This window comes from Panthera pardus, unplaced genomic scaffold, assembly GCF_024362965.1.
Source record: "Panthera pardus isolate Hobbes unplaced genomic scaffold, ASM2436296v1 HiC_scaffold_21, whole genome shotgun sequence".
Lineage (NCBI taxonomy): Eukaryota > Metazoa > Chordata > Mammalia > Carnivora > Felidae > Panthera > Panthera pardus.
In genome coordinates, this window is record NW_026526777.1 from 12200006 (window position 1) to 12214545 (window position 14540).

The window sequence follows — 14540 nt, forward strand, 5'->3', positions numbered from 1 at the left end:
TAGAGGAAATTATAATCCCAGGGGTGAAATTAATTATTCTTCAGAAGATTTTCACCCTGGTTACTATATATTTTTATATCTTTCATAAATGTTTCTTTTTATTTTTTTTTAATTTTTAAAAATTTATGTTTATTTTTGAGAGAGAGACAGACAGACAGACAGACAGAGCATGAACAGGAGAGGGTCAGAGAGAGAGACAGAGACCCAAATCTGAAGCAGGCTCCAGGGTCTGAGCTGTCAGCACAGAGCCCGACGCGGGGCTCGAACCCACGAACTGTGAGATCATGACCTGAGCTGAAGTTGGAAGCTTAAGCCACCCAGTGCCCCTATTTTTCTTGTATTCTAAACTTATGAACATTTAAAAAAATTATTCAGTTTCTTTTACCCTACTTGGTTGAATGTTTTCCCATAATAAATACACACTAGCTGCTTTAGCCTTCCCATAAAAAAAAAAGGTATTTATTGTTTGAGATGCTTGTTCCACCACATTTAGTTTTAAATAGTACAGTTTTATAGACCTTTAAGAGATAAATACACCATGAATTTTGATCGCTTTCACATTTAAAATGTTGTTACAGGTCTTGCAGATACTTGACTTATATGCTCAGGTGTATGAAGAGCTCCTGGCAATTCCTGTTGTAAAAGGCAGAAAGACTGAAAAAGAAAAATTTGCAGGAGGAGACTATACAACTACCGTAGAAGCATTTATATCTGCTAGTGGAAGAGCCATCCAGGTATCAGCAAAGTGCACAAACGGTTCATAGGGACTATGAGCATAGCCTCTGGGCACATCCAACAGACTGCAGGTCGTCAGAGAAGTAGACCATTTTCAAACAAATCAGTACATTTCGTGTGCCTCCTAGACCATATAATTTCAGGCTTCTCTGTCCCATTCTTCTCTAAATCTCTGAGGTCACTTAGTTAAGCAAAGGCTTGTATCCTGAATTACCAAAGCACGGATTCTTTTTTAGCCTTTGTAGTTGAAATTAATCCTATGAAAGGGACTGCTCCCAGCAAATACACTTCTGTAGTGTTTTTTTGACTAATCCTAGTCTCTTTGTTGTATCATTTATGCTTTAAGAATTTACTTAATATAAAAAAATCAAAGAAGCTAAGTTTATATATCTAGTGTCATTTTGAGTGTGTGATCTTATAGAAATCATTTTCAGAGGCATGATTGGGGTTATTAAAATTAAAGCTTATATTTCTATTTTTAGGGAGCAACATCACATCATTTAGGGCAGAATTTTTCCAAAATGTTTGAAATTATTTTTGAAGATCCAAAGACACCAGGAGAGAAGCAGTTTGCCTATCAGAACTCCTGGGGCCTGACAACTCGCACTATTGGTGTTATGACCATGGTTCATGGGGACAACATGGGCTTAGTATTACCACCCCGTGTAGCTTGTGTTCAGGTAAGGAAAATATTTCTGCTTATCATTCCTTTTATAAAATACAAGCCCTGTTTACTAAAGGAAATTTGAAAGGGTGATTTTCTGAGTATCATTCAGGTAGATTTTGCTAATATAGAAACAACATAGAGTATGATCTGTTAGTATTGTGTAACTACGTGTATCATTTCTGTTATTGTTTTTTTTGCTCATAATTTTTAGCTGCTTTTTACGTAAAACTCTTTTAGAAATCATTTTTTGAAATGACTTACAATAGGTTTAATGAAATGTAGTAGGTCAAGTAAAAATGCATTTAGCATAGAAAAGTAATGCAGCTGAGTGCTACACGTTCAGTGGAGATGAGAAATCACATAAGTTGATCCGTGTTAAAATTTATAGTCCCTAGTTGGTTTTGACATCTGGGTGTCCCGCAGCGGTAAGACTTCATTACCTTTGTACACTGTTTCTTTGTATAAATTTGTGACATTGTGCTGGTTCTAGGTGGTGGTTATTCCTTGTGGCATTACAAATGCACTTTCTGAAGAAGACCGAGATGCTCTGCTTGCGAAATGCAATGATTATCGAAGGCGGTTACTGAGTGTTAATATTCGAGTTAGAGTTGATTTGCGAGATAACTATTCTCCAGGTTGGAAGTTCAACCACTGGGAGCTCAAGGTAAATTCTTCAGTTGTATCTTTCCCTTCCACACTCCCAGTTTGGAGTTAGAGCTTCTTTATGCATATGCTTTTGTGAGACATAAGGCTTCTCATTACATTTCTCTGTTTGGATAGTTGTTTTTTTTCTTCTTCACTTAAACTTCACTTAGACAAAGTCCAGATCTTTGTTACAGCGAGGGATACCTAAAGCTTACATATTTTCTAAATTTAAAATTTTTTCTGTGGAAGCTTATTTTTATCGTTAGAATAAAAATGATCTTAAAGACCTTCTATATGATTAATAAACTTAAGACTGTTATACAAAAATGTTTACACCAAGAATTCATATAATAATAAGCTATTTAAATATTTAAGCTATTTAAACAGTAAGACTGTCAGAATAACGGTGCATGGTTATCACCTAGCTGACATTGTAAAACATGAGAGATTATCATCGTATTTGGTTTTTCACACCACATTGTTTTTCAACACCAATTTGTTGGTTTTTATTTTGTATATTCAAGGCTAAATTCTGGCTTAATGTTTTAAGATGAATTTCATTTATTGCACATTGTCATTAGTAGAATAATCTATACTGTTAATTCCAGTTTGTAAACTTCTGGGATTTAACTTGATTTCATATGCTTTATTTAACAAGGGAATCATATTAGATTTAGCAGTGAGGAGTCAAGAATTTATAAACTTACAATCCAGGAAACATGCAAGAAGAGTAGTGACACTGCAGCTGCAAGCTGGTCCCAAGTGTGGAAGCTCAGCAGGAGGGGGATTATTCGGTGTGAACACACATAGGGTTCCCCAAATTGCTATTAACGGCCCACTTTATTTTAACTGGCCCCTAAGGTAAATCTTCTGTGCTAAAACTTAGTAGTTATATTCATTCTGCTTCCCTTCTGTGTAAAATGCTTTTTCCTTTACTTACTCTCCTACGTTTAATGAAGACTTTAAAGATAAATGTTTTCTCTGCATGACTTGCCTTTACCTGCAGTGTTTTTTGCTTACTTAGAAGTAACTGTTGTGTGATTCTGGTGGCAGCTCGTCTGAGCCCATGAGTACTTACAGGAGAAACTTACTCTGCTGCTGGCTGGATTGAAAGGGGAAAAAAAGGCATCCGTATTCCCTTCTCCCTTCTGTGTTGTTCCCCTTTGTTCTCCCTTCTTCTCTTAGAACCGACTTGACTTTGTCCCCGTCACTCTTCTTTTTCATATCCTGCTGAACCTGTACCGTGAAGGGGACCTCTTAGTAGGAGTTGGCTCCCCCACAGCTTCCTTGTCTACAGTTCTCAGGAAAGAAAACAAAGCCCCTGTGTTCCAAACATGATTCCGAAAACTAAGGCACACCAAGAGAGTTCTCCAGTTAGTGAAAAGTATTGATGGCACTTTTTAATGCCATTTTAATCTCCATTTAGTCCTAGGATTCCTGAGAAAAGAAAGTATTTTGAAAGATCTAGATTCATACTCATTTGGTAGTAATTAATTTTATATAGAGAGGCGGTGGGGGTGGTGCGGGATATGTACTGTGAGACTCAGTTGAATAACTGGGGGTACGGTTTGGTGGTGAGACCAGACCCTGCGACCCCCCACAACTTCCTTAATACCTCTTCCTGTAGTAGGAAAATAGAAAGGGGGAAAATAATGTGAGTGAATTCAGTACTTTTCCTTTTACTGTGTTGGATCATGTTGTGTTGCTATTGAAAAGAAAAACAAGCAAACAGCCTTTTATGAGTAAATTCGTAACTTGTTACTTAGAAAAAACTATCAACAAAACCTATGCCTCTGCTATGGTTTGGCCTCAGATTATCTTTCTAGCTGTTATTTCTTGTTAACCTCCTTTCATACATCCTTGTCTCTGTTCTCAGACAGTCTCTTTTCCACCTTTATGTCTTTGCTTGTGCTATTTCTTCCACCTCGGTTGTAAAATTTGCTATCATGAAACAATCATAAATTTTTTTAATGTGTTTTGTAATGTTTTAATTTATTTTTGAGAGAGAGAGAGAGAACAACAGAGCACGGGCAGGGGAGGGCCAGAGAGAGAGGGAGACACAGAATCCGAAGCAGGCTCTAGGTTCTGAGCTGTCAGCACAGAGCTCGACGCCGCGGGGCTCGAACCTACGAACCGTGAGATCATGCCCTGAGCCGAAGTCAGACGCTTAACCAACTGAGCCACCCAGGCACCCCAGACAGCCTCAATTTTGTGGCAAGCATGTATAGTACAAAAAATTAATTTTTCCTTCCTGAACCAGTTGAAAGTAAGATTCTAGCCTGATGCCTCTTCACTCTATGAACACAAAATTGGAGAGTTAACATTGATCCATTACCAGTGAGTTTTTGAACCCCATCGAATTTTCTGAGTTGTCCCCTAGTATCTTTCATAGCAGAAGGATCTGGTTCAAAACTGAGCTACATGTAGTTATCACATCTTGTTAGTCTTTTTTACTCTGGAATAATGCCTTAGGCTTTTCTTTGATTATCACGATCTTGACACAGCACATTCCACATTCACCTTTTAATCAAATAATACATATTTTTGTTTTTAAAAAAATATTTTTGTGGAGCCATGGTTTCTCATGTCATTCAGTGGATTATAATCTAGTACAGTCATTATTTTGAGGCTCAAAGTATCTTTGATACGACTCATAAAATCCCTTAAAGCTGACTTTTGAGCATTTCCTTGCTGTCTGGTACTAGAATTAGTCGTATCTCACAGAAGCCCTGGTTCTCTGAGCAGAGATGGTATTTCGTGCTGGACGCACTCATCACTTTTGAGCTGTCCCTCTTTCCAGACCTGCTCAGTAGACGGGGCTGCAGACTGGGGATGTGCACGCTCACACGCACACACACACACACACAAATTTACGTCTGTGTTTCTATATCTATGTAATTTGATAACTGGGAGTTCACATTAATACTTTCAATTCCAGTAAAAAAACAGGACTCATTCTAGTTTTCTCCCATTCCAGGTTTTCACTCCCTTCTCTGACAGTGAAACACCTAGCTCCAGTTATCCTTAATACCTTGATTTATTTGATCAGCCCCTCTGTATGCAACCAGTCTCTCTCTGCCTTTGCCACCCACTCCCCACGTGAATGCCCTTCCCATCCCACAAGGGTGGTGTCACTCCATGCCAGGCTCTTCTCAGGCCCTCTCGCCCCACTCAGGCTCTGACGCCCTGCCCTGGGCTGCCACGGCTCTCCTTGTCCAGTATAGGATCCATCTATTGCTGTTAGTTGTCAGTGTCATTTTAGTTTCCTTTCATCAGGAGTAGTTCATCAGCCTTTCTTTGCCATTCATGAAATGGGCATTTTTGTAAATATAGGTCAGTTATTTCATAGAATGTTCCTCAGTTTTGATGAAATCCCTCATTAATTTTTGCCTTCTGTAGTAACGTTCTTCTCTCTTCCAGCTGAGGGTGGTCTCCCACTTCTGATTTTCTGTACTTACTGTCTGTATGCGTGCCTTATTTGCCTGGCAAATGGGAAGCTCCTGGAGGACAGGATCTGTTTTTTATCCCTCTTGTAAATCTCATTACACTCAACACTGTTACACATGCATGTACATTGGGTAAATAAAGGAATACAATGAAATAATGTCATACTTAGTATACAACAATTTGATGGTGTTCATTATTTTATAAAACAAGGCTTCTCTAAAGGTAAATCATTTTTTCTAGAATAACATTTAAAATTTTCCTGTGGCTTTGATTTGGAGGACTACTGTCAGCAAAACTGTATATGTAGAGGTTGCCTAACTTAAATTTGAAAACCCCAAATTAGTTTTAGAGCTCATTTACTCAAAAAAAACAAAAAAACAAAAAAACAACAGTTTGAAAAAAACCCCTACTGTTTATCAGGTAAGGTACTCTACCCTAAAAATAAGGTTTCCCTGAGCCTTAATCCCCTCCTGGAGCATTCATGAGGGTTGAACATTCACAGGCTTAAAGTTGCATTTAGTCCTTCAGCGTCTTTGTAAAATCCAAAGGTATTGAATAGGGGAGTAGTTCCCAGAGTGTAGCCCCAGGACCAGCAGTGCCAGCATCACTTGAGAACTTGTGAGAAATATGAATCTTTAGGCCCCATTCCTGGGCCTAGTGTAATAAGAAATTCTGGGGGGCAGAGAATTTGCAGTCTCTGCTTTAACAAGCCTTCAGAGATTCTGCTGCACAGTAGAGTGTCCAGACCTGAGACCAACCAGAGTACACCATCGTGCCCCATAAGAGTCGCAGATGTGCCAAGGTATGCTAATCAATGGTTTGGTGGCCTTAGGTTCAAGAAGCCGCCTCTGTTTACCAGCTCGTGCCACACAAATGTAACTTTCTGTGCGTGCTGTCATTTGAGAAGAGTCAAGAATACTGATCTAGACAGCACTACCCTCCTGTTTCTCCATTAAACACTTTATTAGCTCAAAACCACTTGGGCACTACATCTTTTCTTAGGTTCATACGTTCTTATTGGAGATCACCTTAGTATCTTAGGAATATTGCCTGCTGCCTTTATTTGTTAATGCCTTTGATTTCGGGGTTTTTATGATTTATGGTAGATAAAGCCATGAAATAATTCTTTATCTTCGAGTGGAGACATGCATGTATCATTTTAACTGTCTTTTTTGTTTTCTAGGGAGTTCCGATCAGACTTGAAGTTGGGCCACGTGATATGAAGAGCCGTCAGTTTGTAGCTGTCAGACGAGATACTGGAGAAAAGCTGACATTTGCTGATAATGAGGCTGAGACTAAACTTCAAGCTGTTTTGGAAGACATCCATGTGAACCTTTTTACAAAGTTAGTCCTTAGAATTGCTTTTGTCTCTGATCTTGAAATCCTGTTCAGCTTTTGAGAACTTACTGAGGGATTTTTTGAGCGCCCCAACTGGAAGCCATCTTTCCCTCTGAGCTCCCATGGTTCTTCATTTACGTTTCTCTTTGTGTTTTTGACTGGTAGCATGACGATTTTTCCAAGAGCTTTCTGCTTAATAGGTTTGCAGCAGTGGCCTCTCTGTCCCATGGACTAATTGGGGTTAACTTTAGATGCAGGCTTTTATGACATATGAATTTGGGGGATTAAGGCACTGATTGTCACCTGTGTGGGTAGACATTAGCAGCAGCCAGGGAGCTTTAAAAAATACCAGTGCCTAGAACCCTCCCTAGAAATATTAATTTAGTAGGTCTAGAGTGAGCCTGGCAGCTGTAGTATTAAAAGCTCCCCACGTGGTGATGACCTGTGGCCAAGGCTAAGAACCTTTCAGTTGAGATTGTAGGTCCGGGATGAGAGGAAGCTTCAGGGCTGCCCTGACCTGTGGAGAGGGGTCTTCTAGAATCAGGGGTTTCAAGTCAGAGGCACTAGAAGATTGGTGTGTGTGTGTGGCACCATATTTTCTCTCCTACCCACCCGAGGCAGAGAGAAAGGCCCACTGCCCCTGGGGATGGAGGTTCAGTTTGGGGGAAGGTAGTGCCTGCATCGTGTTTATTCCTGTATCTTCTGATGCCTTGTGCCGGACTCATTAGGCTCCCATAAATCATGCATTTAAGGAAAGAACTAATTTTAGCTGTGGCATTGGTGCTTGCTTACGTTTTTGGGCAAGTGGTTTCATTCCTCTGGGCTTGCTTGCCCTAAAATGGAATGATAATGAGTCTCTTGACTTCAAGGATTTACTTAACCAGCTAATGAATAGTGCATTTGAAGTCCATCTGAACTCAGAACAGGTAATACTGTCAGAGGTGAAAGATCAGAAGGCTGCCCGTCTCTGTTGCTGCCATTTAATGCTGCTGTGCATTTGGGGGTGCCTGGGGGACTCAGTTGGTTAAGTGTCTGACTTTGACTTGGGTTATGATCTCACGGTTTGTGAGTTCGAGCCCCGCATAGGACTCTGATGTCGGTGCAGAGCCCGCCTCAGATCCTCTGTCCCAGTCTCTCTCTGCCCGTCCACTTGAGCACATGCACTCTCTCACTCAAAAATAAATAAAACATTAAAAAGTAAGTAAGAAAGTAATGTATTTAGGACAGTGGTTCTTTTCTAGGGATTCTCTTCAGAGTCACCTGGGAACTTTGGGAACAGAAAGATACCTGAGCCTCACAGGTTTTAAGATAGATTCTGGTTGTCTGTAGTATTAAAGTGTTCTCTGTGTGATTTCAGATGCACACGAGTGGTTGGAAAACTGCTTTAGTGGGTAAAAAGCAGTTTTTTTCATTGGCATTTTTATTCAGTAAATTTGTTAACAATGTAGGTTGCATAAAGGTGCACTTTTTTCCCACCTAAGTCTGAAGCCTGGGAAGCGTGTATTCGTTTTTCTCGATCTCATTGGCTGTAACTTACTCACATAAGCTTATCTCAATATGAAGAAGTCCACAGGAGGGGATTTGGTGGAGAGCTAGCAGGCACTGGCACAGAATTCACATGGTCTTAGACCTGAGAGTCAGAAAAGAAGCATATGCTTTCTCTTTCTTTGTCACCACCCATGAGTGGTCCTCATGTATTGTGTGGCTTTGAATGTGGAAGAGAATAAATACTTATTTCCATTTCTAAATGTAGTTTAGAAGTTCTTATAAGGGAGTTACGTAGTATACGATAACTGCTCGAATATTGTGTATTTATTGTTTTTCCTTTTTTAAAACATGCTCATGCCTTTGTGTTCGATTCTTACAATAATCCTATATGGTAGTTAGATTACTTGAGTGTTTTTCCAGTTTTGTGGAAGGGAAAACAAAGACCAAAGAGGTTTAAAAAATGATACAGACTCTCATAGATGGTAGTGGTATAGACAGGAATAGAATGTTGGTTAGTAGAGATTTAATGGCAGTAACAAAAGTAATTAGAGCACCTGGCTGGCTCAGTGGGAGAGCCTGTGACTTGATCTCAGGGTCATGAGTTCAAGCCCCATGTTGAAGTGACTTAAATAAATCAAACTTAAAAAAAAAAAAAAGTATTACCTGTTGTATGCTTGGGAAATTCCCCTTTCATTTAGTGTTAATGGTAATACAATGATGAGTTGACTGAGACTTACTGCGTGTTGCTGTTAGTGACAAAGTGGAGATTCAAATTGAGATGTTCTCACTTCCAGGTAATTGCTCTTTTGTTAGATTATGCTTATTTTTTAAAGAAAACTTTGTCATATTAGTAAGAAAAAATATATTCTTTTTCAATTATGTTTTGATAGGGCTTCTGAAGACCTTAAGACTCATATGGTCGTGGCTAATACAATGGAAGACTTTCAGAAGATGCTAGATTCTGGGAAGGTAAGAGACTTCTGGAAAGTTTTGAATATAAAATATTTCAGTAATGGTATTTTAAGACTCACTGAATTTATGCATGATATTAATCCCTTTTATAAGGCCAGTCACGCAACAGGATTATATATTCCTCCACATTTTATCCTGTTTTCCATTGGCTTTCCTAAAGCATTACAGCATTATATCATTTCTGGATAACACTGTGAACTGATTATGTAAAAACTTTTTCTCTCACTTTAAATACTGGCTAAACAGCATTCATTCTGTATGACCCTTAATGTTTTAATTGCTGAAGGTGTTTTTCATCTTGAATTAAGTTCCTGAAGTAAGCGTTAACATAATGTAATATTGAAATATAATGTGCATATTCCTAAAATAAGGTTAAAAATCCATGTCAAAATTTTCAATTCCCTGATCTTAATTGATTGAGCTTTTCTGAATAATAAGGGGGAAAATATTGCTCATGTCTAAGCCTATTTTTCAAAATGAATGGGTACTTCACGCTCCTTTATAAAACATAGGTCTTTCTAATCAGGTGGGTACATAGTGGTTCTTTCGAATTTTATCAGTTTTATGTGTTGTGAGTATGCAGATGTTCCTAGCTGAAACTTCTCTAATTTTCAAAGAAAAGAGGTGTCCTGATTCGCACAATTATTAATTATTGCAATGAATCACTTGTGAACTTTAATATTCTGGTATTCATGCTTGATTTTACAACCAATCCTGTGTTCTCAGGTTATAAATGAGAAAACCATGGGCCAGAGTCTAAATGAATTACCCCGAGCTCTACAGAGGCAAACTTGTTCCTAAAATTTAGATGTCATTTTGACTAAGTTTAATGCACTTTCTTCTGTATATTTTTGTTCTTATGTATTATTTTTTTTAAGTTTATTTATTTTTAGAGAGAGCAAGAGCAGGGGAGGGACAGAGAGACAGGGTGAGAGAGAAACCCAAGCAGTCTTTGCGCTGTCAGCGCAGACCCTGATGCAGGGCTCGAACTCACAAATGGTGAGGTCATGCCCTGAGCCAAAATCGAGTGGGACACTTAACCAACTGAGTCACCCAGGCGCCCCAGGTCATAACCTCTTAATATGTCTTTTATTGCATGAGCTGGGACAATGTGTTAATCTCTCTGGCTCTCAGTTTACTAATCTGTAAATGAGTACAAGATAGATAATCTTAAAATCCCCTTCAGATCCATAATTCTTCAGTAGGTTTCTATTATTCTTGGTTTATTGCCTTTGTGATCTTCCACCTTTCTGGTTTCTGGAAGTTGTCACTTGGTTCAGATTATGTACTTCTTTTTTTTAATTAAAAAAAAATTTTTTTTTAATGTTTGTTTATTTTTGAGAGAAAGAGAGCTGGGGAAAGGGCAGAGAGAGGGAAACACAGAATCCAAAGCAGGCTCTAGGCTCTGAGCTGCCAGCACAGAGCCCAATGCGGGGCTCGAACTCATAAGCTGTGAGATCATGACCTGAGCCGAAGTCGGACGCTTAACCAACTGAGCCACCCAGGAGCCCCTCAGACTACATACTTCCGATAGAAGGCTAAAGATTCAATGTTTATTTTTTCTTTCACTGTAATTTATTTATGATTTTATTTTTATTCCATTAATTACTGAATTTTTAAAATTGCCTTTATTGGGGTGCATGGGTGGGTGGCTCAGTTGGTTAAGCATCTGACTCTTGGTTTCAGCTCAGGTCATGATCTTACAGTTTGTGAGATTGAGCCCAGCGTCGGGCTCTGCTCTGAGAGTACAGGACCTGCTTGGGATTCTCTCTGTCCCTCTCCTGCTTGCTTTCTCTCTCTCTCTCTGTTTCTCTTAAAATAAACTTAAAAAAATAATAATAATGTTTCATTTATTATGGAAATATAGTAGTCACTTTTGCAGTCCAGTCTGGTAAAGACATTATGTAAGAGTTAATAAATCAATAGAGTAACTTATCAGTTAATCCATTGCTTTCAAAGAAAGGAATCTCAGCAGATATCAGTAGAGTCATATCTTTTATTCTAATATCAGATTAGAGATTTCAACATCTATTCTAAAGCACAAAGTGGGATGTCAGTTGTATGTCCAAAGAGCACGTGGAGATTAGATTTTGTTTCTTGTATCAGTAGCCAGTTCTGTCCCCCACCTCCCCTCATGTTGGTCACCTTCTGTGTGTTGACTGACCGTCAAGCAACCTTTGAGGCTCTTGTAAATAAAACTGTATTTACTAGGTGGGGAGAAGGAGAAAGGGATCTTTGGAACTTGCATGTAGGTGAAAGTTTGATTTTCTACTCTTTGTTGGTATAAATGAAAAAAAAATTAGATCTGATTTATAGAACTTCAGTAAATTTTTTCAAAAGTATAATTAAATGAAAAACAAATGTTATTTATGTATAATTTTTTTAGTCTTGATGTATGTTACTAATCTGTTGATCACTATGATTTTTGAGTATTGCTATTTCTTGTCATTAACATTTTCTGCTTCAGAATTCAAGATATTATACATTGTGGAAAATTGTATCTTTTTAAAGCATATAGAAATAATAAAAAATAAAAGTTAAAAACTTTTCTGTGGTTGAACAAATAGGCTAAAAATATATATTTTCCTTTCATATTAATGAATTATATGCATAAATAGAAATTTCACGTCTTACCACCTACACTTTACTTTGAAGCTACAAAGAATTAAAACATGCATTTTTACAAAATTACCATTTATGGGTTTAAATAACTTCAGTTGAATTTTTCCATACTATGGCATTTTTAAATTTTAAAAATTATTTTAGAAATCCCTTCTCAAGGCTCAGTAATTTTTTCTTAGGGAAAAAGAAAATAAGACCACTTACTGTAGAATTTGTTAAAGTAATGAAAATATAGTTGTGTTGTGGGTTAAAAATAAAAGCAAAATTTTCTAAGAGACCAAATTTAAATTTATAATCCAAAGACCCTCTTTGTAATTAAGTCTTAATATTTTTATCATTGCACAGTGACAGTGGTTCCAAGTTTTCCTCCCATTCTGTTTTTTGTAATGAATTTTAAACAATACTTTTATGAATGTACATTCTTTTCATGCTTTCTGTTTGTACAAATGCTAATGATTTACCAAATTTCAATACAGGGGGGTAACTTTGGGTTATTTCAGCCCTTATATATCTAAGTTTATTTTGCTTCCACTTTCATCGCATAAACAATTTTTATTAAAATGTTTCAAAATTCTTACTAATACCATTCCTTACACCTTCTCTTCACCCACTCATTCCCTCCCACCCCCCCACTACCCTGCCGGGATTTTCCTAGCAAGTTATCACTTCTTTATTGTCTTAAGGCAGATTATCAAAATAACAGTTGATCAATTTTGGGAATTAGGCTAACACATTTTGTTGAATAAGAGACAGATAACTAACTATTCCTTATCCTGCAGAATGTTCACCTGATGAATTACTTGTTCTTTTTATAATTTCCTACTGTTACTTTCACTTTACTTCTTAGAGAAACCTTTTAAAGTATGTTTAACTAAATTCCCAGTGCCTTATAAGGGGTTTGCAAGAGGGTCATGATTTGAGTATGGAATGTGTGGCTCAAAGTAGTTGATCAGAAATTGATGAGGGGGTGCGCCTCGGTGGCTCAGTTGGTTGAGTGTCCGACTTTGGCTCAGGTCATAATCTCGCGGTTCGTGAGTTCAAGCCCTGCATTGAGCTTGGGCTCATTGCTGTTATTGCAGAGCCCTCTTCAGATCCTCTGTCCCCTACTCTCTCTCTGCCCCTCCCCTGGTCACACACACACACGCTCCCTCTGTCTCTCTCTCTGTCTCTGTCTCTGTCTCTGTCTCAAAAATAAACATTAAAAAAAAAGTTGATGAGGGAGCTGGATAACTTTCTGTTTTTAAACTAATGTCTGGGGATTGTCCCCATCTTTGATCTCCCCGCTGCTAATCTTGATCTCCAGGAACTTTCTGTAGGATTGTTACATAATTGTTCTTGCATACAAACCTCACTTTGAAGTAGACATGCTATGAAAAGTTTAGGGTTTACAGCTGAGAGAACTCTTAATTCTTGTCTAGTCCAACACGCATTTTACAAAAGAAGATTCAGAGCTAGAGAGTTTCAAATATGCAATGAATTTCAAAATTAGGGTAAAATCCCAGCTCTCTTGATTCTGCCCGTTATTCTGTATGATCTAGAAAAGAAAATTTGAGAAGTTATTTTTTTCTGATACAAATTATTTTTGACTTTGAGTACCCTTGGACTTTAAAAGTGATTCACTTGCCTATCGCATTATGGCATAAAGCGAGGTTTACCTGATTGTTCATTGTTATCGTTAACGGCAGTTTAAAAATCAGTTTATTATTCGTCATCTCTCCTCTGTCCTACTTGCAGCTGGTCACCTAGGCAGAGCGGGTAGTGTCCGGATGTGAAATGAGAGCAGTACAGTGAGAGGCTGGGCTCAGATCTACCGATCCTTCCTTTCCTCTCTTCAGGCACTGTGTTGTAGCCAGTTTATTTGGACACTGACGTGTATGGCAAAGATGTTTTGTCGTGTTGCTTTACGGTGTATGGGTTTTGGATAGAGGGACAAAAACATTTTCCCATCCCTTACACCTCTGAGCAGAGTTTCTTGCAGGTTTGGAAAGGTACCGTGGCCTGAAACAGCTACCATGGGAGACGTGTCCTTTTTGCTTCAACTCAGGTATTCCTTTTACGGAAGGGAATTCTAAACCCAGAATATTTTTTCTTTTCTATTAGATTGCTCAGATTCCATTCTGTGGGGAAATTGACTGTGAAGACTGGATCAAAAAGACCACTGCTAGGTAAATGTAGTTAACAGAACTTGTGAGCATTGCAGTGAAAAAGAATGGGAATTTAGAGCATAAATGAGTGGAATTCTTAATTTGTTTTTAATTTCAGAGATCAAGATCTTGAACCTGGGGCTCCATCCATGGGAGCTAAAAGCCTTTGCATCCCCTTCACACCGCTCTGTGAGCTGCAGCCGGGAGCCAGATGCGTCTGTGGCAAGAACCCTGCCAAGTTCTATACCTTGTTTGGTCGTAGTTACTAAGGGATAAAGCAAAACTCCTATCTCCAACCCTCCCTACTTTTTAAAAAAATTGATATTAATATCTTCCCAGATATAGACAGTTTTATGATTTTTTAAAATAAAAGTTCTAATAGGAGGTCACATGAGACACAGACCCCTTCTTCTTAGGCCTAAATTAACAGTGGGAAAAAGGCTTTTCTGTAAACAACCCCAGTAATAAATATCATGAATTAA

The 14540-nt window shown here is 38.3% G+C and overlaps 1 protein-coding gene across 3 annotated transcripts in view; it reads left to right on the plus strand.

Annotated features, from left to right (window-relative positions):
* The window catches only part of EPRS1 (glutamyl-prolyl-tRNA synthetase 1), a 72238-nt gene extending 57698 nt beyond the window's left edge, over positions 1 to 14540 (plus strand). For all 3 annotated transcript variants that reach the window (XM_019465650.2, XM_019465651.2, XM_019465652.2), the window contains 7 exons: positions 579 to 734; positions 1218 to 1415; positions 1893 to 2066; positions 6678 to 6838; positions 9211 to 9289; positions 14015 to 14079; positions 14177 to 14540. In XM_019465650.2, coding sequence (XP_019321195.2) covers positions 579 to 734; positions 1218 to 1415; positions 1893 to 2066; positions 6678 to 6838; positions 9211 to 9289; positions 14015 to 14079; positions 14177 to 14327 — 984 coding nt within the window. In that variant the 3' untranslated portion in view covers positions 14328 to 14540. The remainder of the gene's footprint in view (positions 1 to 578; positions 735 to 1217; positions 1416 to 1892; positions 2067 to 6677; positions 6839 to 9210; positions 9290 to 14014; positions 14080 to 14176) is intronic.